The 23,323-nt window shown below is 40.3% G+C and overlaps 2 protein-coding genes across 4 annotated transcripts; one reads left to right on the forward strand and one right to left on the reverse strand.

Moving 5' to 3' along the window:
* The first annotated feature begins 1,355 nt into the window (after positions 1-1,355).
* On the forward strand, positions 1,356-23,323 carry LOC118234617 (dual specificity protein phosphatase 23-like). Of its 2 annotated transcripts, XM_035431285.1 has the most exons (4): positions 1,356-2,096; positions 2,494-2,751; positions 7,880-8,168; positions 22,090-23,323. In XM_035431285.1, the coding sequence occupies exons 3-4, from the start codon at positions 7,899-7,901 to the stop codon at positions 22,273-22,275; spliced, it is 456 nt and encodes a 151-aa protein (XP_035287176.1). In that variant the 5' UTR covers positions 1,356-2,096; positions 2,494-2,751; positions 7,880-7,898; the 3' UTR covers positions 22,276-23,323. The 2 variants fall into 2 exon arrangements, with proteins under 2 accessions (XP_035287176.1, XP_035287182.1); XM_035431291.1 differs by lacking the exon at positions 1,356-2,096 and having other exon boundaries at positions 2,493-2,751.
* Positions 15,585-21,080, reverse strand: LOC118234599. Of its 2 annotated transcripts, XM_035431259.1 has the most exons (3): positions 20,936-21,080; positions 17,474-18,263; positions 15,585-16,289 (listed from the first exon to the last, which is right to left on the reverse strand). In XM_035431259.1, the coding sequence occupies exons 2-3, from the start codon at positions 18,162-18,164 to the stop codon at positions 16,042-16,044; spliced, it is 939 nt and encodes a 312-aa protein (XP_035287150.1). In that variant the 5' UTR covers positions 18,165-18,263; positions 20,936-21,080; the 3' UTR covers positions 15,585-16,041. The 2 variants fall into 2 exon arrangements, with proteins under 2 accessions (XP_035287150.1, XP_035287142.1); XM_035431251.1 differs by lacking the exon at positions 20,936-21,080 and having other exon boundaries at positions 15,593-16,289; positions 17,474-18,627.

Genomic DNA, 23,323 nt, shown 5'->3' on the forward strand with positions numbered 1-23,323 from the left:
TTGTATTTTCAAAATACTCAAAATACTTTCTCCATGATTCATAAAAAATAATGTAAATACATCTTAAAATGAAGAGCAATACACTTAGACACACTCACACACAGTGATTTTGTAAGCCCACACTACTCAAAGTATTTCTGTAAGTCAATCTCCCAAGCAAGCCAACACATGCTTCCTCCTGCCTCAACCAGTGCAGTGGACTGTCTGTCAAGGTTAACATTTTATCTGAACTGCAATAACTATATAAAATATATCTTACTTTTTAGAATGTACACATGTTGAAAGCCATAGATTAAAGGCTAAAGATAAAAACAATCGATACATGTGTGGCTAAAGAAGTGAGTGAGCCAGCTAGCTAGCTAGGGATACTGGCAGCAGCTGAGCTGCCTGTGGGAGGGCAAGACAGTGTAAGCAAACTCACGGCACGGCAGACAGATCTGTGCTGATCTGCGCAGAGTTGGGTGAGCAGTATAAACTGTGAATGTAGCTGTGTTATGATCCACATTTTGCGATAAAAATAAATTATGCAGTCCTTCGAGCAAAGCTGAGTTCCTGAATTTTGTGTAAATACATTTTTCTGATTGTAGTGACACGAATGAGCTGCAATTTCTTGGGTGCACCTAAATTATGTGCTGGTGCAAATTAAAAAGTTAGGTGCACCAGTGCCACCAATGTAAAACGTTAGTCTGGAGCCCTGTAGGCTGGTGCATAGCTAATGGTTAGCAAGTTAGCTTGTCAGTTGGGTAGCTAATGGGAAGAGGAAGATTGGGTGTTTGTACCCATTTTATGTTTATGATAACCTTAACATGTAACAATACTTTTTCTTGAGTACCGTTTTTGTTTACCACCACTGGTGATTTGCGCGTATCCTTTTTACCCACAGGTTTTACACTGTGCGTGTTTGATTGCTAAATGACAGAAGATTAATTAAAAAATGAAGCAGGCAGTTGGCAAAAAAGCTCTGTTGAAACATTTAATCCAAGTATTTGAACACAGCTTCTTGTTATTTGTAGTGATTTCTTCATTTCAAGTCCAAGAAGAAAGGTTGAACAGTAAGGTGAAATCTGTCTGGCATTTTGGGGATATACTGTGTGAAAATGGTGTGAGTGTTCTTGTGTGCATGCGTGGATATGTGTGCAAGTGTGTTTATGCCAGGGTAAAATATTGTAGCGGTCTCGCTACCGGGGAAAAAGAAATGTCCACATCATAAAAGAGTTCGCAAATTTGCGGTTTATTTAAGTCGAACAGGCTACTGTGCAGCTGTAGCAACGCCAAAAGCAACAGTTTAACAGATTAACTTTTCTTTACAACATTTCTAACACACCATCTTCCTGTCCAGCATCCCGCCCAAAGAACACAGACAACCCGGGTCCCTCCCATAATGCCCTTCTCCGACCCGCCCTCTCACCCACTGACCTACCAGCCACAAGGACGTCCCGTCATCAACCACACAGGGCATGTCTGTGGCTAGCAGCCCACAAAGACACAAATCAAATGAACACAAACACTGACATCCTGTCCAATACGGTCGCTACACTATGTACATACACAGTACAGGCATATGCATATACAGTAGCATTTTACTTCCTGTTCTTGCTTCCTGTATGGTTCAAACTCTCACCAGAGCCTTGTGTACATTATAAAAATCTGAATGTTCTGCCATTTTTAACAAATTCAGAATACCCAATGTTACAAATGTATTTTCCTGTATTTTGAAAATACAAAATACATGTATTTTATCTTGATACATTTTCTTGCTCCAGTATTTTGTATTTTATTTTGATACATTTAGTTGAGATGTATTTTGTAACAAGATACATTTTGATATGGATATGGATATGTGTTGTGTGCCCTGAGGGTAGGCAATCCTACAAATGGTATGGGTGTAAAAATGTGTACTTTGTAATTCACGTCAGACCTTTTTCTCAAAATTTGTGGTAGCTATGATCTATTAATCTACCATGTTTATTGTGAATTAATCTGACCTTCAACAGTGGACAGTCAGTGATGTTTTCCAGGACAGTATCACGCATTTTCTTCAGTGTGTTCTTTCTTTCTTCATGATGCACCCCTGGGATCAGATATATACATTCCAAGTAAGTTGTATGTATAATTCGCGTACGTCTGGGTGGATCAGGGATGCCAATTCTACACTATAACGTGTGAACGCCGGTGTTGTAGTTGCGAATGCTAGCTAGCTAGCTACCTGGTATCTAGCTAACGTTATCCTATTCAATTCAGTTCATGATCAATGAATTTACCTCAGGCTAGATGCTCTCGAGCCTGAGGTAAATTCATTTATCACCAGTACAACAGCACTGGTGATAACATCGGTTTCACTTTCGCGCTAAGGTGATAACATCGGTCTCACTTACATGCTAAAGACTAAATGAACGATAGTAAAAATATAAACGTATGTGACAGGACAATTAATCAAACTTACATCTGTGATATTTATAACGTTAATCTTTGGTGCAACTTCTCTCTTTCCAGACTCCTGCCAGGCTCACTGACAGGCTGACCTGGCCAATCCTGGCGTTTGAGGGCGGGAACTTCCCAGATTCATCCTAGGAAAAACATATCCGCTGGCTCCGCGGGACAGACGAGGCTCCTCCCTTTGTTTTGCTCCGGAAAGTACATGCGTGCGTTTTTACAGTCTCTGGTCCAGACTAGCTCACACCTAACCTGACAGTGTTTTCTGTGGTCCCGTGATGAAGCCAAGACAGCCAAGCAAGACTGATAAGTGAAAAGGTGTGTATATTATATAAGTATTTAGAAGAGTGGACTTTGTCCAAACAAAAAGAAAACGTTTGCTGACATAACTAATTAAGTTGCTCGGGAGTGCCAGCTGAAAGCTAGACTGTGGGGGAACATTACCCTAATAAGAAAACGTTCGCCGAGATTAATTTTACTCAGATTTTGTCCCGAGCATTAGTTCGGGCATGTGGGCCTACAAGTAAAGACGCATTTCGTTTTCCGGGCATTTTTATACAGTTTATATTCGTGCTGACGCAGACAGTTTGCTTGTGAATGGAAGCATATTTTCGATATTTATAGCTAGCTGGAACTGTGACTAAATATAACGGCACTGCTCCTGCGCTCGCAGAACATCGCCGCGAGCGCGTCTGTCCACTTGTAGTAAATACAACCTGAGATACACTATGATCAACTACTTTTCTTATCTATCAGGCTTGTTATAGCTTGTACACGCCCTAAATCCGAAAAGCATCAGCCTGCGATGCAATATTTGAGTAATTACCTGAATGTGAGCCTGCACTAAACCTTCAAATAACATAAAATAGTTTGTTTAGCAGCCTCAAAGGCTGGAACTGGACCTTCCAGCACCGATCGAAATGGAACAAATCAGGCTGTAAGGAGGTTGTAGTTTGAAGCTTGAAAAGCTTAACCTTATTACTCCAGCTCCATTAATAATAATGGAATAATAACCTTATTATTCCATCAATATCACCAGATCATATTTTAACACCCTCCATCTATACCCTCTCTTCTTAATCTATGTGCGTTATTTGATGCTCTGATGTTACTGAATTGAATTAAACCAAACTAGCGATGCTAAATAGGCAGTTAGTTGACGAGTTGGCTTGCTTGCTCGCTTGTTTGGTTTTGTGCTTTGCATCAAAGCTAGCTGGCCAAGAAATAGTTCCTGTGAATCATGCTTAAAGAGAACTGACATGGTAGGAAGTGGTGAAATGGCAGGGTGGGAGTGCATTAAAATATGTTTACTTCAGGTGTATTTTAAAGGCTCTAATATGGAAATATCAGTTATCCGTTTTAAAAACACACCATAATTACCGTGCATAATTCCCTTAAACCACCCAGTAAATATTTCAAAAGTACTGTTATATGGGAAACAATGAATAGGCTATAGAAAACAGGTCCATTTGTGGACATGTATTTTTTGCCCCAATTTCAAATTTTCTCCAAAATCTGACAGTGTGTTTGTGACAGGACCTCTGAAATGATCAGAGCGAAATGTTTGGCAATTTGATGTTGGGGAGAAATTCCAATCCAAAATGTCCCTGTTTTCAGTAGGGACTTTTACTGTATTTACATGGACAGTTTGGAGTGAGATCATTTTAAAATATTGCAGTAATATTTCACGTAAATTTTTTCACAGCTATTTCAGGACATGGTATGTCATAAACAAGTGTTAGAATTTTGAGACATTTTGATTGGGGAGGAATTCAGATCCAGAATATTCATTTTTTTTCAAGAAACCTATATTAATGTATGGGATTATTTGAATACGCTGCAGTACCATTTCAAGTGAGTCATTTTACAGGTAGGCCTATTCACGACCTGGTCAGTCATACACAGGGTCATGTTAGACATTTTGATTCTGCATGCAAAACTCAATCCGAAATGCTCATTTTAAAATTAGTACTATATTACTGTATTGTCTTACATGGAAAGTTTGGAGTGGGATTATGTCAAAACGGCATGCAGTATGCTATTATTTTATGCAAATTACCCAAAAAGTTATGGAGACAATCTTATTTTGGGGAGAAACATACGTACATACATACATACACTCCTGGGCAAAAAAATGGGCGAAACCCAAAATGGCAAAATATTAAGCTTTTAATGGTCTTAACAACAAATCATTGGTCAGAAAATTAGCAAGAATTAAACAAATATACTCCTGAGACCTGTGCCACCATTTGCTCGTTTACTTTTGCTGCAGTGAACTGTTTGGGGAAAAGCTAGAAACAGGGAAATTCACTTATACAGTAGCACATTATTTAATTAACATTTTGCCATTTTGGGCTTGGCCCATTTTTTTGCCCAGGAGTGTACATACATACATATATGCATGAATCTACAAAAGGTAATGCATATACAGTGCAGTACATGAATATTTGAAAAGTGAGACAATTTCTTAATATTTGTTGGCTCCGTACTGCAGCGCACTGGATTTGGAATGAAACAATAAATATGAGGCTAAAATGCAGACTGTGTGGTTAATTTGAGGGTATATAAATCCATATTGGGTGATGTGGAATTGAAGCCTTTTGTATATATATAAGCAACAAAAACTGTCACTGTTAAAATTACGCACTGCACTGTACATAACATATATGCATGCATACATACATACATAGCCTCACACGCATTTGTTTTCAGCATTGGCTCAGATTTTTTAAATTGATTACCAAATAATTAAAGATTATTTCATCTTCATTGAGTGGTTTATGGAATTAGGTACGGTAAATAAGGCATATAAAAATAGCTTGTGATGCTTGGGTATCTGATGTTTCCATATTACAGCATTTAATATACATCTGAAGTATGGGTAATTAACCTCTTAGCGCAAAGCCCCTCTGTGCTCCTGCAACCAAATTATGAGTTGAAAACTCAAACTCGGTGTTCTAGCTTTATTAGTAGACAATTTAGGACAATTATGCCGAATACGGAGTTTCGCCGCTCGATCATTGTTGTGCTGGTCGTGCATTTACCAAACACCCCCTCCCTGCAGTCTCATCTGTAACTACACCCCCCACGCATGACACACTGAACAATAGTGTCGATCTGGGCATACATGAAAACATTCTTTTACCACTAAAATGTTGTATTCCGTTGTAGTGACAAGATAAAGCCAACAATAGCCGAAGGTATGCCAGTACAGCTGTGAAAAACGCTGCTCACAGAACACTGAAATAAACAGGATGAATTTTTCAAAAATTATACCATGTCATTCTACTGTCAATATCTGTGACTAAATATGGAATAAATATACAACCTTATCGTTGGTTTTATGCGTAGAGATGTCCCTTTCCAGACGGAGCGGTTATATATAGTCTTGGACAATTTTTTGGTGTGAAATATACACTCATTTGTGACGCCTGGGTACCTTCCAAAATAGCTGTGCGTAATACCACACATGCTGTTTTCGGTGGTGTCGTCCTTTGTAGTACAATCTGGCTTGATCGACAGTTCATCTATCCAATAGGCAACAGAATAGTCTTTATAACAATGTATAATATGTCTAATTTTACTTTTGGAATAAAGATTTATAGATCAGCTTAACCGAAGTGTTACTGCTGAAAATATTTTGGTTATATACGTTATTTTTTAAATTGAGTGGCTTTAAATAGGTTAGTGGTATTTTATAATGAGGATATTTCACACTGCAATGTAAGTGTTGGATGGTAGTGTAATAGTTTTTGTGAAGCATGCAACAGTGATGACGTGAGAGTTGGAACATTGCCAAAATGTGGTGGACGGTTGAAAATTGTTTTCATGTCATCCCATCCCCATATAAGAAAACATACGAGAGTACAGAGTATAGAAATACATACAAGAGTTAATTATTACACATTTAGGTACTGTACCGCATTGTGTGACAATATTTTTTTGCATTATTTTTTAAATCTGATAGCAATGTTTCATCTTAAACCTTCATAAGGAGCTCTTTTATGTGCTTTATAATGGACAAAAAACATTTTATTCAATTTTGGAGAGATTTTGGATATGTTGCTGGACCCCTAGATATTTTAGACCACTGTACGGACAGTAATTCCGACTGAATACGTGAATATGTTGTGATTCACAGCAATGCATAATTTAGACATTTTGGATAGATTTGGAGACGCTGGGTACACTGCTTATTTTTTGCTTCATGCATCGAGAGTAATTCAACATATCCACCCTTAGATTTTATGAACTTGTGGTCAAGAAGTTTTTGATCCAGCACATGTATAGTTTAATCTGCTGTATATATGTAATCTCTCAGTATTTCATTGCAAACTAAAAAAGTGCAAATTCATTTTTGATTTTTTGTCTAGACAATTGCATTTGTGGCACTATTTCTTCCAAAATTATGAATATAAACTAATCTGCGTTAGTATTGTAAATTGTACAATTTAAGCCATTTTTCAAGTCTCTGTGATGTTCACATCTGGAGTTATAAAGCTTTAAATAGGGTACCCCCTAAATGGGCAAGGATTGGCAAGATTTGGCATGTGCGCTAAGGGATTAAACTACAAAGCACTTTCCAGCCTTTTTCGTGCTGGTACGTTCCTCTCTCTCTCTCTCTGTTTATGTCTTCCTCGGTCACACAGACTCCTACTGGGAAGAAAGCACACTTAAAATACCTGGATTAATTATTGAAGCGCTCCAAGTGCGTGTGCCTACTTAACCAGTAGGCGTGGTCCTCAGACTGCCCTGAACCTCTCCCAGAAACCCAGCCCTGCCACATGGAGATTTTGGCCGATCTGTTTTCCGGTTTTATGATGTAAAAAATGTGAGCAATCCATGCGCAAGCTGCATTGGAATGCTACCGCTATATCAGGAGGGGCGCTACTCTGTTGGCGAACCGTGACGGTCAGAGTGTAGTGTGTGTTTGTTGAAATAAATACTGGGTTGAACTCACATTAATGTTGCTAACATTACTCACCTTGCCAGAGATTTTGTCTGTTAAAAGCCTTGCAAGACAGCCGATTGTGATGTCAGCTGCAAGTGTGTTGTTCAGATTCTGAACATTCTATTAATGTTAATTAATGGAAATTGTCTTAAAATAAAATTGTAAATATCGCAAAACTATTTGAATGATCGACACCGAGAGCACAAGCAATGCAATCCCATACTAGGTGAAGCTACGGGCCAAATTTGGTTGGTCTAGCTGAAAAGCTGTGTGAGGAGTAGTGTACAGAAAATTTAGGTGGAATAAGAAGAAATAATAAGGAGAAGAGTGAGTTGGCTTTTTAAGCCAACTTAATAAGTGCTTCTGCATCTGTGGCGTGTGACCCGATAATATGATGCTTAAATGGTTTTTGTAATTGTTTTACTAATCATTCATTTAAGCTAACCAATCAGTTCCTGCATTTATAGACATCCATTTTGTTTCCTTTCTCCTTAGGTTTCAAATCTGTCAGAGAATGGCATTTACACAACCACCAAACTTTTCCTGGGTAGTTCCAAACAAGCTGGCGGGGTTGGCTATGCCTCGTATACCTGCTCACTATCAATTTCTCCTGGAGAATAATATTCAGCACCTGGTCTGTTTATGTGAGCGGAGACCTCCCTATTACGACACTTGTCCAGAATTGAAACTACACCGTGTTAAAATAGATGACTTCTGTGCTCCTAGTATGGATCAGATAAAAAGGTTTCTGTCCATTGTTGAAGAGGCTAACTCAAAAGGAGAGGTAAGTGTGACAAACACGCCTGCCACAGGCCACCGAAGTGGCTTTCCTAGGGGCCTTCCAGCACAGAGACACAGGGAGATGATGTTCAAGCAGTCCAGATTTATTTACGAGGGTTCGGCAAGATGTTACAGCCAAGTGAGCAGATCTAAAACACTGTCATGAAAGAGAAGCTTCCTTGTGTGGGTGGGGATGGAAGATTTAACCTGTGCGCAGTGATTACCTCACTACGCACAGGTGCAGCCACTCCTGTTCCTGGGTCCAATTATCTAATTCTTAACCAATTATCCAACTGGCCAGGTCTAATTAGCTTGACCCAGGGCAGGTGTGGCTGCTTAAACCAGCCATCCCCACACCACAGTAAGATTTTCATAATTACACTAGGTGGTTCCAAGCCTTTCCTCATAGTTTTTATCTTTCATACCAGGAATCAATTTGGTTCCCCTTCTTTGAACCTTTTACAGAGCGTCTAACAAATGTGTTGTATAAGATAAGCATAAATTCCTTGGATTTATGCTCGATACTTTTGCCTATACATCCGAGCCTCCTGTTAGCCTTTTATTTACTGCTTTTACAGCACAGTGCGTAGAACCTGAAAGGTTTTGAGCAACTTTTTCAAATTGAGCACATTGCAATATGGTTCCTCCCATAAAGTAATCCTATCCATGTTTTTACATCTCACATGTAGAGCTTTACTATTTAGCCGTATTGAATTTCATTTGCCAGGTTTCCGCCCACTACTGATATGATATTGATATAAATGAGGAAGAGCAGTGGTCCCAGCAACGATCCTTGTGGGAACTCCACTTCCCACAGTGCCCTGCTTGGATAAGATTCCTCCTACTACCCTTTGTGTTCTACCCTGTAGCTAGTTCCAAACCCACTATGAAATCCGTCCTGTGATTCCTACTAAGACTCTCATATCAAATTATTTTTGGAAATTTAAGTAAATATCATAAACCTTGTTACAGTTAAAACACTTGTAGCTAGTAGCTTCAAAGAACACCAAAAGGTTTGTCAGGCATGACCTTCCTTTGCAAAAACAATGCTGGCTATCCCTTGGGATATTATGTTCAAGAAACAATTCTAACTTGATATGACAGATTACTTGATATGATAATGATAGATTCCATTATTTTACATTCGATGCAAGTTGAACTAACAGTATGGTCCCTTTTCTTATATATTAGTATTGCATTACCCTTCTTCCAGCTCTCTAATATTTCTCCAGTTTCTAAAGACTAAATCTGAAAACACCTGCCAGTGGTTTAAAGATAATCTCACTTAACTCTTTAAGTACCCCTGGGTATATGCCATGCCATGCTGCCTTATTTGTCTTTAGTATATGTAATTTATCCAGTACTTTTTATCCTCCATATAAATATTTCCAAGACATTCTGACTATTGAATATGCCCTACAGTCTATCGTTAACCTCTCTAGTAAAACTCTCAACAAAGTAACTATTTAAGGCAACAGTAGTATCCTTATTCTTGTAAGGCTATGATCCTTTATTCCTGTGCACCTTTCATCCTCTTTGACTTTCCTTTTCTTACTACAATATTGAAAGAAATGTTTAGGTCAGGATTACTTTTTTGCATCTTGGCCAATTTGCCTTTCAAAGAGCCTCTTAGCTTCCCGTAGTTTTTAAAAAAACCTTAGCACACATATTACAATATTCAGCCTTATTGCTCTCAGAGCTGTCATTTTTATGTCTTACAGTTTTTAAAATGATTTTTTCTGGAAAAAAAAAAAGCAAAAAAGCCTGCTCTTTTTTCTGTGGTGGTCCGAAATAAGCGAATAAATGCACCAGCCAATTGATTGAGTGTTTCGTCCGTAGGGTGTTCCGAGTAGCCAGCAAGTGCCTGTTGATTTTTTTGAACCTTCAAGCATTTGTTACCGTTTCTGTATAGTTGCGTATGTTATTTCAATCATTTCCCACTGTTGAGCATGAGATCCATTAATTAAATTAATAAATGAATGTTAAAAATCTCTGATTTCTGCTACTTTTTCCTCAGTTTTTTGTGATTTTCAGTAACTAAGCCATGACTGCTCCACAACTTCATCCAGTATTTTGATTCACTGATTCGTAATCTGAAATATTTTCCCCTAAGAATTCTAAGAAATTTTCCTCCATGGGGGCATGCCCCCAGACCGCTCTAGAAGGTTGCAGTTCAGCCACCCTCAATATTCAAACTAAAGTTTCACCCTTGGGTATACAGACTCCTACAACTCCTCATTTTAGTTACAGTCCTCACATAAGGTAATGATTTTGAAACAAAAGCTTGGTGGACTTTGTGGTGGTTAGCAACAATTGCTATGCACAGGAGCCCAATGATTGGTGATTCAGCATGCAGGGTGGCTCGAAACAAGGTTCCAGAAATAGATAGTGGAGAGAAAAATGTGGAGAAAGTGCACACAAACTGCTGATTATCCAATGAAAAGTAGTAAGTTATCAGTGTTTGGAATTAAAATCTAATTTCACCCTGATCTTTGTATTCTTATACTTATGATCTGATTTGCACCCATATTTTTGCATTTGACATTTTTCTACCGATTTTCACCCTTTTTAAAAGATACTCCAAATGAGCATCGGTAAATTCTTGGATTAAAAATGAAAACAATGAGCCTTAATTATATTATATTACTTATTATTTTATTCATTATTATTGTTAGGAAATGTATTATTAAATGTATTATTATTATTATTATTAGGATTATTATTTTTGAGAAAAAATCTGGAAAGGCAAATACACGTGTAAGGATGTGCGTGGACATACATCATCACACTCATAGAACAAGAATTCTGTGATCATTACATTTCCCATCAAGTTTGTGTGTTCTGAATTGCAAGACGCCACCCACCTCATAGCTACTATGGATTGCTTCGTGATCAGAAACCCAGTGATGCCACAATCTTCCCCACCTATTTTTTATTGATATTGATGCCAATTGCCCATATATAGCCGCGTTTCCACCGCAGGAACTTTACCCCGGAACTAGGAACCTTTTGAGGAACTCAGTGTGTTTCCACCGCAGGAACTAGGGTCTAAATTTAGTTCCGGGGGCTTTATTTTACCCCCAAAAAAGTTCCTGCTCGGGGGGTAGTACTTTCCAAAAGTACCGGAACCTTTGGGGTGGGGCGCAAGCGCTGAAAATTTCTGATTGGTCGACTACTTGCAGTGTTATTTGTTTTATTTCAACTGCCATGTTTAAAAATATGCAGCCGCAAACCGATTTATTTTCATAATAACTTCAAATCAAACTTGTATGTTATGCGGCGCAGTAGCCTAATTTTGGTTATAGCCTGCCAACGTCTTGGAAGTATAACGTGTACTCTTCTGTTCTTTTCTTGCTTTAGTATTTGTTTTATAAAATGCTAAGCATTCGTGCTGGGACAGCATATTACGTACCAAAACATTCAAACTGATTAATTCGGTTGCTGAATATTTTCTTCCGGATTTTCTTTGTTAGCCCGTTGTAATTGACTCAAAACGTTTGATACAGTTATGTGAGGTATGTGGTAGTTCTGCGTAATTCACATTGGTGATACAGTAAAAGCAAACTGGAAATCACCTTCCGCACTTTTTGTCACGGTAAAATAACAGGTTAATTCTAGTAATCGTCCCTTTAGCTTTTTCAGACTGCCGTAATTTTACTCTGCCATTCTTCAATTCCACAAAAAGACCAGGAAGACTATGGACTAATTTATGGTGCATGGTTCGCGTCTGGAGGGCACACTTAGCTGCTCGGCTAGCAGTAACTTCGAAGGAAAGCAAACGGTGGCTGTACCAATACTAATTTAAATTTTCACGCAAGTCCGAGTTTTCGTTCTATTCTTGTCATTTTGCGATTAGACTATATGGACTTGACGATGAGAAAGTAATCAAACAGCAAATTGTTTACAACGTGTGCATGTTTTCTGCTGTTGTTGCCAGTTATATTGGAAATGTGAATGCATTCTGTCGCTTCGGATGTCAAGACATGAAAGTGAATGTTTGCATAAAAACATAATGAATGTGTTTGAGAGGATATATGAAACAGTTACAATCTGACTATTGGCCTGTTATATCCTATTTGTTGCATAACAACGGTCCAAGTTCAACTACCAACGACAGTTTTGCTTGACAACGGTAAAATATGCCCAAACGGCTGCAGAAGAATATTTCAATTCCAGGTGATTAAATCGATAAAAATCTATAAATACAAAAGTAACCATATATAATCATTGTTGGTAACCCGTTGTATATAAGTGGAATAAACCCCTCCGGGCTGTCCCGGTTATTAGAAAATAATGTAGGCTACTTCGGTGGTAGTATGGGGTTACAGAAGAAATCATAGGACAGATGGACCGACGACAACGTCGCTTTTTCATACGTCAGTGGGCTAATTTGCCTAATCTTTGCGGGACTTTAGACCGCGGTGGAAACGCAGACAACAATGGGCTGAAGGAACCTTTTAATTCCTTGAAAAGTAGTTCCTGGGACTAAAAGTTCCGGTAACGTTTGGTGGAAATGCGGCTTATGAGACTAGTAGGTCACTGCTAATGTTTGTGACAAAGCTGAAATGTTATTTTGAAAATGTCCCTGGATTTAAAAAGCCTTTAAAAAATGAAAATGTCCTACCCTGCCTGTGCCACTCTTTCCTACACCAGGTTTGTAGACACATGTTAAACCTCTCAATAAAACTGCTTCCCTCTGCATGCACGTGATACCGGTAATATTTCAGAAAAAGTACTATGGAGGTTATGCTCCTAATCTTTTCTGCTAGCTCCACAGATTTGTCCTGCAGAACCTACCCTTACTTATTATCATTGGTTCCTACATGAACCATAACCACTGGGTCTCTCCCTGTTCTGGCTAGGAGCTTGTCTGCACGCTTCAGAAGATCTCCTATCTGTACACCAGGCAGGCAACACACCTTTTTGTGTGAACAGACTATGCTGTCTACCCCTCTAATAGAGTCCCAGACTACCACCAGCTTCCTTTTCTGGTAGGATGTGGCCATCTGGGTGCCCAGTGGCTCATCAGTCTTCCCACTCTCATGGTCAAGGGTCTGGACACCACAACCTCTGGAGATGCCCTATTTGGTGTGCATGCTCTTTTCTTGTGCCCTACTGTCACCCAACTCTCTCTCCCTGCCTACTCTGGAGTCTCCCCCTTCCCAGTTGTGGAGTGCACACCAGTTCCATGAAGGACATGCTACTTAGTTCCTAGAACTCTGGAGTCCAGCAAGGATCTTGGTCTCGAGGTGTTCAATGAGCCAGCATTGCTGGCAGGCAAACTCCCACTGGAAATCGAATTTCACACAGCTGCGGCCACATTTTTACTCCATAACTATCACCTTATTTCTCCCTAAGTCTAGAGTAAGTTACTGCTGAGGCAGAGACACCAAGACCGCAACTTAAAACTGCTCGATGTGGCTCCGGACAACTAGTAGCAGAACCGGAGAGGAAAAATAAGGCACTTGTAACTATCTAACGTTAAGCGTTTAATTAAATCCTTTGCACAGATGCCAGATCTGCCCAATCCTTGCCCATTCTGTTTAAAGCTTTATAACTCCAAGTGTGAGCATCACAGAGACTGGAAAGCCATAAACTATGTTCGAAAGTCAATTAGCTTAAAAAAGACAACATTGTAAGGTTACTGTAACATCCACTCCTGTGCAATGTGAAAAAGCAAAGTGAAAGTAGCTGCAGGATAGCCAAGACTACTGTGTACCCGGTTAGTTTCACTTTGCTTTTTTGCATTGTGCAGCAGTGGAAGCTTAGCGCAATTGTCTATTGGAGCTTTGTTTACAGGCGAATGCTTGCATAAAAAACACTGCAGTCGTGATAAAGTGTACAATATTGTAAATTGTTTGATTTGATTGTATATTTTTGTCATTTTCCTCCTTGTGGACTCTCACCTTGTTGTGATCAGGGTGAGATCTGTATGTATCTGCATGTGAGGCTGTTGGTGAAAGACATGAGTTCCTTCACTTCACACTTCCTTGTAAAATTCCTTTGTAAGCTTTGTTAAGGAATAAAAGCGGTGCTGGGACACTGTACTACATTTTATTCATATGTAAATTATATCAGCCTACTGCTTACAAGCCTGATTTACAGCGAGCCGGACAGGTGAGTGCAGGTCAGAGGACACTGTAAGATAAAACCAAGCGTTTTGATTGTTTCAATGAATTTAGTTTGATAACCTTTAGTAACCAGTATGAACACTTTTTATATATAGACGCTCATCAAAAGGACACCATTTGACTGAAATACGGGGCTTAGTCAAAAAGAGAGGATGGGTAAATAAAGAATATTTGTTTTGTGGGATTCCAGAGGGTACCACACTCAATGGAATTAGCATCTGGAGAGGTTTTGGGGACATTTGAGCCCATCTTTGTAAGAATGCATTTCAAATTTTGCTGCTTTTTTCAATCCACTCCAATCCATTTTTATCCTGGTGTATATATCCTGGGGTACGATTGGAACAAGAACTATGGTCCAGTATCAAAAGTACATATAATCACTACAGAATGAAGAAAAGTTTGGGATTTCTTTGTTGTTTTTCAGAATAAATATGTTCTGTATATTTACACAGTGAAACTCCAATGTGATCAGGGGATTTGGTCATTTTGGTACGAATTGTCGTGTCTAGGAACCGACAGATTTCCACGCCAATCGCCAATCTGTAGAAAACAACTTCACGAGGGAAAAGACACAACAGCAGCAAGCTCTTCAGAAAGTTTTAGACTTTATTGCACAGGTGCACAAAGCCGGATCAATTCAGCAGAATTGAACCCCGATTGTCAGTTTTGCACACATTTTATACACAAATTGTGCCCACAACCCCCCTTTAACACATTCCTGAAAATCCCAGCCATCTGGTCTTTTTGGCACAGTAAGGAGTTTCAGTTTCCTGTTCATGGGTCAACTTGACTTTCTTCGCACCAAAATGATTTTCGGTCCTTATGATGTTCTTAATGTATCAATAATTAATCTTATCATAGTGGACAGGTGCCCCAAAACTTATTTTCGGTTCTATTGATGTTCTTAATTAATCTTCATCATAGTGGACAGGTACCCCAATTTTCCCTTACTTTGTACTTTCCCACTTTTCCCTTACTTTGTACTTTCTCACTATGCACACACGTCATTGCTTTCTGTATTTTTCCATTATACATACAAGTTCACAGAGTTATAGCCTCCTGTACTTTTTTTACTTTATTCAGGTTACACATGGGTCACTGTAAAGTATTAGTTTTCTAGCATGTCTATTTGGCACTAATTTTCTGCTGAGCAAGTATGGTTTTTTTAAGCCTTCTGCATTTGCTTTCTTTCTACAGTGTACACTGTGGTTTCTTGCGTTTCCATAAGCTAAGCTGCAACTACTGATATAGGTTTATTGGATTACATATTGATTATATTAGGATATAGTTATACATGTGATATATTTTTATCATGCAGCATCGAGAGTTTGGAGGAAACAGTCTGATCAACATTGATGGGAATACCTTAACTTTAACATGTGACGTCATCACACTCATGGGGAGTCTCAAAATTCTCCTACATTCCCCCCTTTCGGGGTCAAACCTCATGGCCCCGAAAAACACCCCTCGCTGTATTCTTATTCTCAGCGTCAGACAGTGTCGGGTGTGCACCACCCCATGTATATTATGTTGGGTGCCTGCGCATCCCCTGCTGCCATAGCAGCATCCAAATGTATCAGATTCCTCAATGTAACGTTGTTCCCATGGTTCCTCCAACACTCTCTCCAGTCGCAAAATTTGATTATACATATCAAAGCTGTACGTATTATTCTAAGTGACCCCACAAAGTTATCATACACAATTTCTTAACACGTTGATTCGTAGCACGATGTGTTGCTGCAGTCCTCATAGGTGGTAGGTTCCTGGTATATCTTCCAATCCAGAGTACGCGGTCTGCGCGTCACTCCACTGGAAAGCCGGCCTGCGATTCTCGCACTGGACCCGCAGGGGCACTGTTGGTGCTGTTGCTCTCTGGGCTGGTGTCAGCGCCCGCAGTCCCTCCGCTCTCCCCGTCTTCTGAGAGCAGAGCTGCAGCTTCTTCCTGGACACCTTGTGTCCCCCCTTTGCCCCCCTTATGCACTGTTCTTTTGTATCTGCACATAGTAATAAGTCATCAACATATTGCAACACCACACTTTTGAGATTTCTCTTCCCACAGTACCCTCACCAATTGGGGCTTTCCCCACATCTGAGCACTTGCCATAATTTTGATCATTTTTTGATCTGCTGTGCACCAAATTAAAGCATTTTCTGTTGGCCTGAACTGGAGCTCTTCTGCTCTCTTAACCATAGGTCCTAAGTCCTTAGCTTGGTAGCCTGGATTGACTTTTAACGTTATGTGTGGGGCCGCACCTTCGTCATAAAACCACTGCTCAATCCATGGGGTCCTTTCTACGTTTAACGCTGCTCCTTCTTGTCCTATCAGGAGCGCACTTGACACCATATATTGTCGTTCTCTTTTTCCCTTACCCCACTCTCTTTCTAGATCTGGATCCTGGTAGGGATCGAACCTCATAGTGCAATGTAAGTCATATTCTGGCTCAGCTGCCTGCGGGATCTGGGTCTCAACATATTTTTGTCAAGTGTTCCACACTTGGTCTTTTACTTGTGTCTTAATATCCCCTACTACGGCCTCTAATTTTGCTTCTTTTGCGCCTATTTTTATTAATGCCGGTTTTGTGGTCGGGCTTAACATTGTTTTCCCAGAGAACCCTACTGTTTGAATAACTTCTCCCGACAGTGGCAGATGTAAAGCATATTCTTTCTTAATGCATGTACATGTTGCTCCAGTATCTATCATCATAGGGACAATTTTTCCTCCGATTTGTACATTTATTATAGGCTCTTGTTCTGGCCCGTTTGTTATCATTACATGCTGCCCTACTCTGCCTGGGTTCTCTGGGCACCCCTATTGGGCACCTTGGTAATTTACAGGTTCCATACTCTGATATGGGGGCCTAGCCTGGGGAGGTGGGGCCAAGTTGGGGTAACCTTGCGATTGCTGAGGCTGATTAGGTACCCAAGTCCCCTGGTTACCTGGGTACATCCCTTGGGTGTTTGGACACCATCTTTTTATGTGCCCCTCCTGACCACATCCATAGCAAAATATGGGGCCCTGTCTCTGTTGATTAGGAAAACTCTGTTGGTTCCAATTTCTATTTTGCATGTTGTTATTCTGATTCAACTGCCCCTTCCACTGATTATTTTGACCACCATTCCCTGGCCCTCCCCCCCTTTGATACCCACCAGGTTGGGTGCCCCCCCCCTTTCATATTACCTTGCATGGCCACTGGGTGAGGGATGCCGGAGAAGTCGTAGACCACCGTCGGCTGGGGCACCATCCGGCTGCTCCATGGTTCAGGCGGGGGAGTGGCTTCAAAATCAAAGAATTCATTGTCCATATACTGTATTTTCACAGATGCCACTTTTTCCGCCTCTTTTTCTTTGGCTCTCAGCTCCTTTATTTCTCTCGCCTTTTTTTCTTTGGCTCTCAGCTCCTCCAGCTGCAACTGCAGTAGCTTCCTTTGAATGTCTTTTGTTTGATCTTCCATCTTTTTCCCTTCTTTCCGCTGTCTGTCCACAGCGTGCACCACATGATCTACAAACTCTCTGTGTGTCATGGTGTTCAGTCCCACCACCTCATCGAGGCGGCGCCCCACTTCCGGTGACATCCCCTCCCGGATGGCTTTGCGGAAGAGGGTGGTCATTATGGGATCTGCCTGTACGTCCTTTTCAGTTAACAATCTCCACCTGCGCAACTGCGTGTGGATGTATGTTGCCGGTAGTTCATTGTCTTTTAACAGCGGTCCCGTTAAGGTCGTTATGTCCGGTCGTGCGGGATACAGGGATCGCAGAGCAGTCCAAACAACCCTACGCACGTTATCAAACGGCCCACCGTCCACTGCTGGAGACTGCGCATGGTTTCGGTCAAAGCCAGCCTGCTCAAATATGTCCAGCATTGTTTCCATCCCCACAACCTTTCCCAGGAGAGCCTTCAGGTCCCCCACAGCCAGGATCCGGCCTGTCGTTTCCTCCTCCAGCACCCTGATCCAGTGGCTTGCTCCATTCTGCAAATCAGGGAGATTGGTTATTACATTATGCATATCTTGGGTGGACCAGGGAATGTATCGGGGTACACCCCCTACCTTAATCAACAATGGTGCTATAGTATTGGGTTTACTAGAATTATGGCTATATCCTTCTGCTGCTGGGTTACGCCGGGTCGGCGGCCTTTCTCTTATGTTTTGATATCGCCCAGCTAAATCTCCCCCCACCTGTGCAGGCCCCTCTCCCCCGTCTGACTCTTTTGCCTCGCTATTGTTTGTCTGGCATACCTCATTGTCGCTCACCTCACTTTTTTCTGCTGGGGAGAACTCCTCCCCTTCATTGTTTTCTAATTCATACTCTGCTTGGGGGACATAGCTCAGGAGGTAAGACCGATTGTCTGGCAGTCGGAGGGTTGCCGGTTCATACCCCGCCCTTGGAGTGTCGAAGTGTCCTTGAGCAAGACACCTAACCCCTAACTGCTCTGGCGAATGAGAGGCATCAATTGTAAAGCGCTTTGGATAAAAGCGTTATATAAATGCAGTCCATTTACCATTTACCATTTGCTTTTTACTCGTAGTGCCTTTTGTTAAACTTGTCTCATGTTTATCTCGGGAATCTGTTCTCTTGGTAATTTTTTTCTTCAGCTCTTCCCACGTGTTATACGGGAGCTTTTCCCATCTAAAATTTCCCCACCCCGCAGTTTTGCATTTTTTATGTGTTTCCTCGTCCCTTTTTGGCCCCACCTGTTCAGGCTTTTGGCATATTTTAGACGTTTGCTGTTTTTTCTCAGTGTCTCTTATCTCTTTTGCCTTTTTTATTAACTGGCTATGGTATTCATCATACTGGTTATATTTTTCTTTTAACAGCTCTTCTAATTCCTCCACTTCCTTGTATTCTCTCTTTAGCTCTGTTACCCTTTTTTCTATTTTTCCCTTTTCTTCCTCGAGCCGCGCTCTCTCTATCCTGAGCTGTTCCTCACTTTCCTCATGTTCTACCCACCCTTGTATCTGAACCTGTACTTTTACTACTGGACACACTGTTACTGCAGATGTTACCGGGCCTATTGGATACACGCTTTTCTCTTTTATTTCCGTATGTCCCGATGACTGTGGGGCATACGGAGGAGGAATTATTTCTTCACTGCGATCCCCACTCATTCCTACATATTTTTCTAGGGAAGCGGACCTAAACCATCCTAAAATTCTTTTTTCCTGTTCTCTTTTTCGCTTTCTTTTTTCTGACTTGTCTCCTGTTCTGTAATTTGCTATTACCCCTCCCATCTGATCGCATATTTCCCTATCAAACGTACCCCCCTTAGGCCATTTTGTCGCCATTCTTTTAGTTCTTTTTTTCCATTTTTCTGATATATGTTCTATCTCCTTTTTACATCCAGGATATTTTCCTGTGATTATTTCAACCGGCGTTCTCTCTCCTTTTCCCATTATTTTATGTTTACTTTAACACTTTTATCCTATTTTCCTATTTAAAGATTTATATATATTTAACCTCAGTTTTTTCACTTATTTTCTCCCTTCTACCTTCTACACACCTCCCGTTTCTTTTCTTATTTTCCTATTTTACTTTATCATTTAATTTTCACCCTTCTCCTTTATAGTTGTACATACACATAAATCACAATTTTTTACTCAATACAACGTTAGTTCCGCGCAAGCACAAGCATCTAATCTAAGCATAAACACAGTTGAACAATATTTTACCTTACCAACAATACTTTTTCTCTTACTTTATACCTCAGAGGACAGTGTTTTTCCCAAACATGCTTTTACCAGAGCTCTTGCAGGTGGCCTTTCTTGGGTTTCTCTCCTCCCAAGTCTCTGGCACCTCTTTTTAAAACAACAGCAACAGTGAAAACCTTCAGCAGCAAAAATATATTCAAATATTATTCCTAGTTCCAGTACACTTTACAACAAACCCACCGCAACAGTGAAAACCTTCAGCAGTAACAATGTATTCAAACACTATTCCTAGTTTCAGCACATTTTGCAACAAACAACAGCAACAGTGAAAACCTTCAGCAGCAACAATGTATTTAAACACTATTCCTAGTTCCAGCCCACTTTGCAACAAACAACAGCAACAGTGAAAACCTTCAGCAGCAACAATGTATTTAAACACTATTCCTAGTTCCAGCCCACTTTGCAACAAACAACAGCAACAGTGAAAACCTTCAGCAGCAACAATGTATTTAAACACTATTCCTAGTTCCAGCCCACTTTGCAACAAACAACAGCAACAGCGAAAACCTTCAGCAGCAACAATGTATTTAAACACTATTCCTAGTTCCAGCCCACTTTGCAACAAACAACAGCAACAGTGAAAACCTTCAGCAGCAACAATGTATTTAAACACTATTCCTAGTTCCAGCACACTTTGCAACAAACAACAGCAACAGTGAAAACCTTCAGCAGCAACAATGCATTTAAACACTTATTCCTAGTTCCAGCACACTGTGCAACACAAAAACATATATTGTCCTGTTCTTATACCACACTCAATTCACTCACGGTTCGTAGCGCACGTTTCTGAAGAGCTCGCCGTTCTTCTTCTCCTCAGTTTTCGGTGTTAGTGTCCGGGTTAGTTTTACGAGAGGATTCCACTCCCGGCGGTCGTGCAGAGGAGGTCAGAGGGGACAGGGCCCTAGTCCGAAACAAAAATGGTGGAATATTCTTACCTTTTGATAAGTTGTACGGCTTTTTACGGGGCAAGTACCCTCTGCCTCTGTCTCCAGGAGCCGGGAGCTTCAGTGATCCCTCTTTCGTATCCCGGACGAGCCCCCAAATGTCGTGTCTAGGAACCGACAGACTTCCACGCCAATCGCCAATCTGTAGAAAACAACTTCACGAGGGAAAAGACACAACAGCAGCAAGCTCTTCAGAAAGTTTTAGACTTTATTGCACAGGTGCACAAAGCCGGATCAATTCAGCAGAATTGAACCCCGATTGTCAGTTTTGCACACATTTTATACACAAATTGTGCCCACAACCCCCCTTTAACACATTCCTGAAAATCCCAGCCATCTGGTCTTTTTGGCACAGTAAGGAGTTTCAGTTTCCTGTTCATGGGTCAACTTGACTTTCTTTGCACCAAAATGATTTTCGGTCCTTATGATGTTCTTAATGTATCAATAATTAATCTTATCATAGTGGACAGGTGCCCCAAAACTGATTTTCGGTTCTATTGATGTTCTTAATTAATCTTCATCATAGCGGACAGGTACCCCAATTTTCCCTTACTTTGTACTTTCTCACTGTGCACACACTTCATTGCTTTCTGTATTTTTCCATTATACATACAAGTTCACAGAGTTATAGCCTCCTGTACTTTTTTTACTTTATTCAGGTTACACATGGGTCACTGTAAAGTATTAGTTTTCTAGCATGTCTATTTGGCACTAATTTTCTGCTGAGTAAGTATGGTTTTTTTAAGCCTTCTGCGTTTGCTTTCTTTCTACAGTGTACACTGTGGTTTCTTGTGTTTCCATAAGCTAAGCTGCAACTACTGATATAGGTTTATTGGATTACATATTGATTATATTAGGATATAGTTATACATGTGATATATTTTTATCATGCAGCATCGAGAGTTTGGAGGAAACAGTCTGATCAACATTGATGGGAATACCTTAACTTTAACATGTGATGTCATCACACTCATGGGGAGTCTCAAAATTCTCCTACAGAATGTACAAATGTGCTCTTTATTTCAAGCTTTGAACCAAGTCTGTGCTGTATTTAAGAGGGGGGGGGGGTCTTACTAAAAGTCCTGGGTTTTCAGTGGGGTTTAAGGGGTTAAGATCACCTAAGTGAAGTAAGTTATCTGTTACAGGGGGTGGCTGTGCATTGCCTACTCGGCTATGGGAGAACTGGGACAATGCTGGCTTGCTACCTGGTGAAGGAGAGAAAGATCACCGGTGTTGATGCCATCACTGAAATCCGCAGAATACGCCCTGGTTCCATCGAGACTCATGAGCAGGAGAAAGCAGTGGTGCAGTTTCACTATCACATTAAATAAGTTTCTAATAATCAGCCAAAAATGACTCAGTTGCAATACCAGTGTTAATGAAAGACAAAGAGCTTGGAATAATTTATTTTGGTGTCTTATTCAAGCTGTTACCTATTGGTGTATTTACATATTAATACACCAATGTTAAAAGTCATCAGGTTTGAAATTCCCTGGTTACAAAGGAAGTGTATTAAATGAAAATAGGCTGCTAATGGAAAACAGTTGAAATAAGCTACAGAGGTTTCTTTCAGAGCTGTCCAACTATAATCATAGTTATATTTTTAAAAAAAGGAAGTGGAGAGCTCTCGCAACAATTGACCCTGGCACTCCTGGAAAATCCAAACACTCAACCTATTGTCCCTTCAGACATCATTGATCAGTTTCACCTGATCACTTATTTAATTAGGAGCTGCAATCGTGAAACTCAGCGTGAAGCTTTTAGTGGCATAAAATCTGAAATAAAGGGAGATAGGTAGTGTGTTGTAGATAGTACTCTTCTATGCCAGTTAAGGCTATGCAACTGGAGGTGACATCTGTGATAAAATACAAAAACTCCTGGATACACAAATAATCCACTTCCTCTTGAGAACATGAGGTATTTCTAATCCTGTTGTGTGTGTGTGTGTGTGTGTATTGCTGCTCTGTGCTTTGGTGGGGCTCTAGCTGCTGCCCTGTGCTCTGGAGAAGCTGTGGCTGCCTTTTTTTCAAGGGACTGTTCCTGCTTATCATAGTCATCACTGTAATAGATCAAGGTCAACTAGAATGTAAGGTCTATGAATAAACTTTAGTGTTGTTGCTTCAGAAGTTGTTTAGCAGTTACCTGATGAAGTTTGAGAGCTGTATAATCTTAAAATCTTACCAGTCTTATCTTATGACCATTGTAAGGGTTCATATAGTTGGCAAGCTATAGCATGGTTAAGTAGGTAAAATCAGGAATAGTTTATTATTATTATTATTATTATTATTAGTAGTAGTAGTAGTAGGGATAGTAGTAGTAGTTGTATTTATTGTCTTGTTGTGTTGTTATTATTACTTAACCCCTTTGCTCACATGCCAA

Source organism: Anguilla anguilla, chromosome 1 (genome assembly GCF_013347855.1).
Source record: "Anguilla anguilla isolate fAngAng1 chromosome 1, fAngAng1.pri, whole genome shotgun sequence".
In the NCBI taxonomy this organism is placed as follows: Eukaryota; Metazoa; Chordata; class Actinopteri; order Anguilliformes; family Anguillidae; genus Anguilla; species Anguilla anguilla.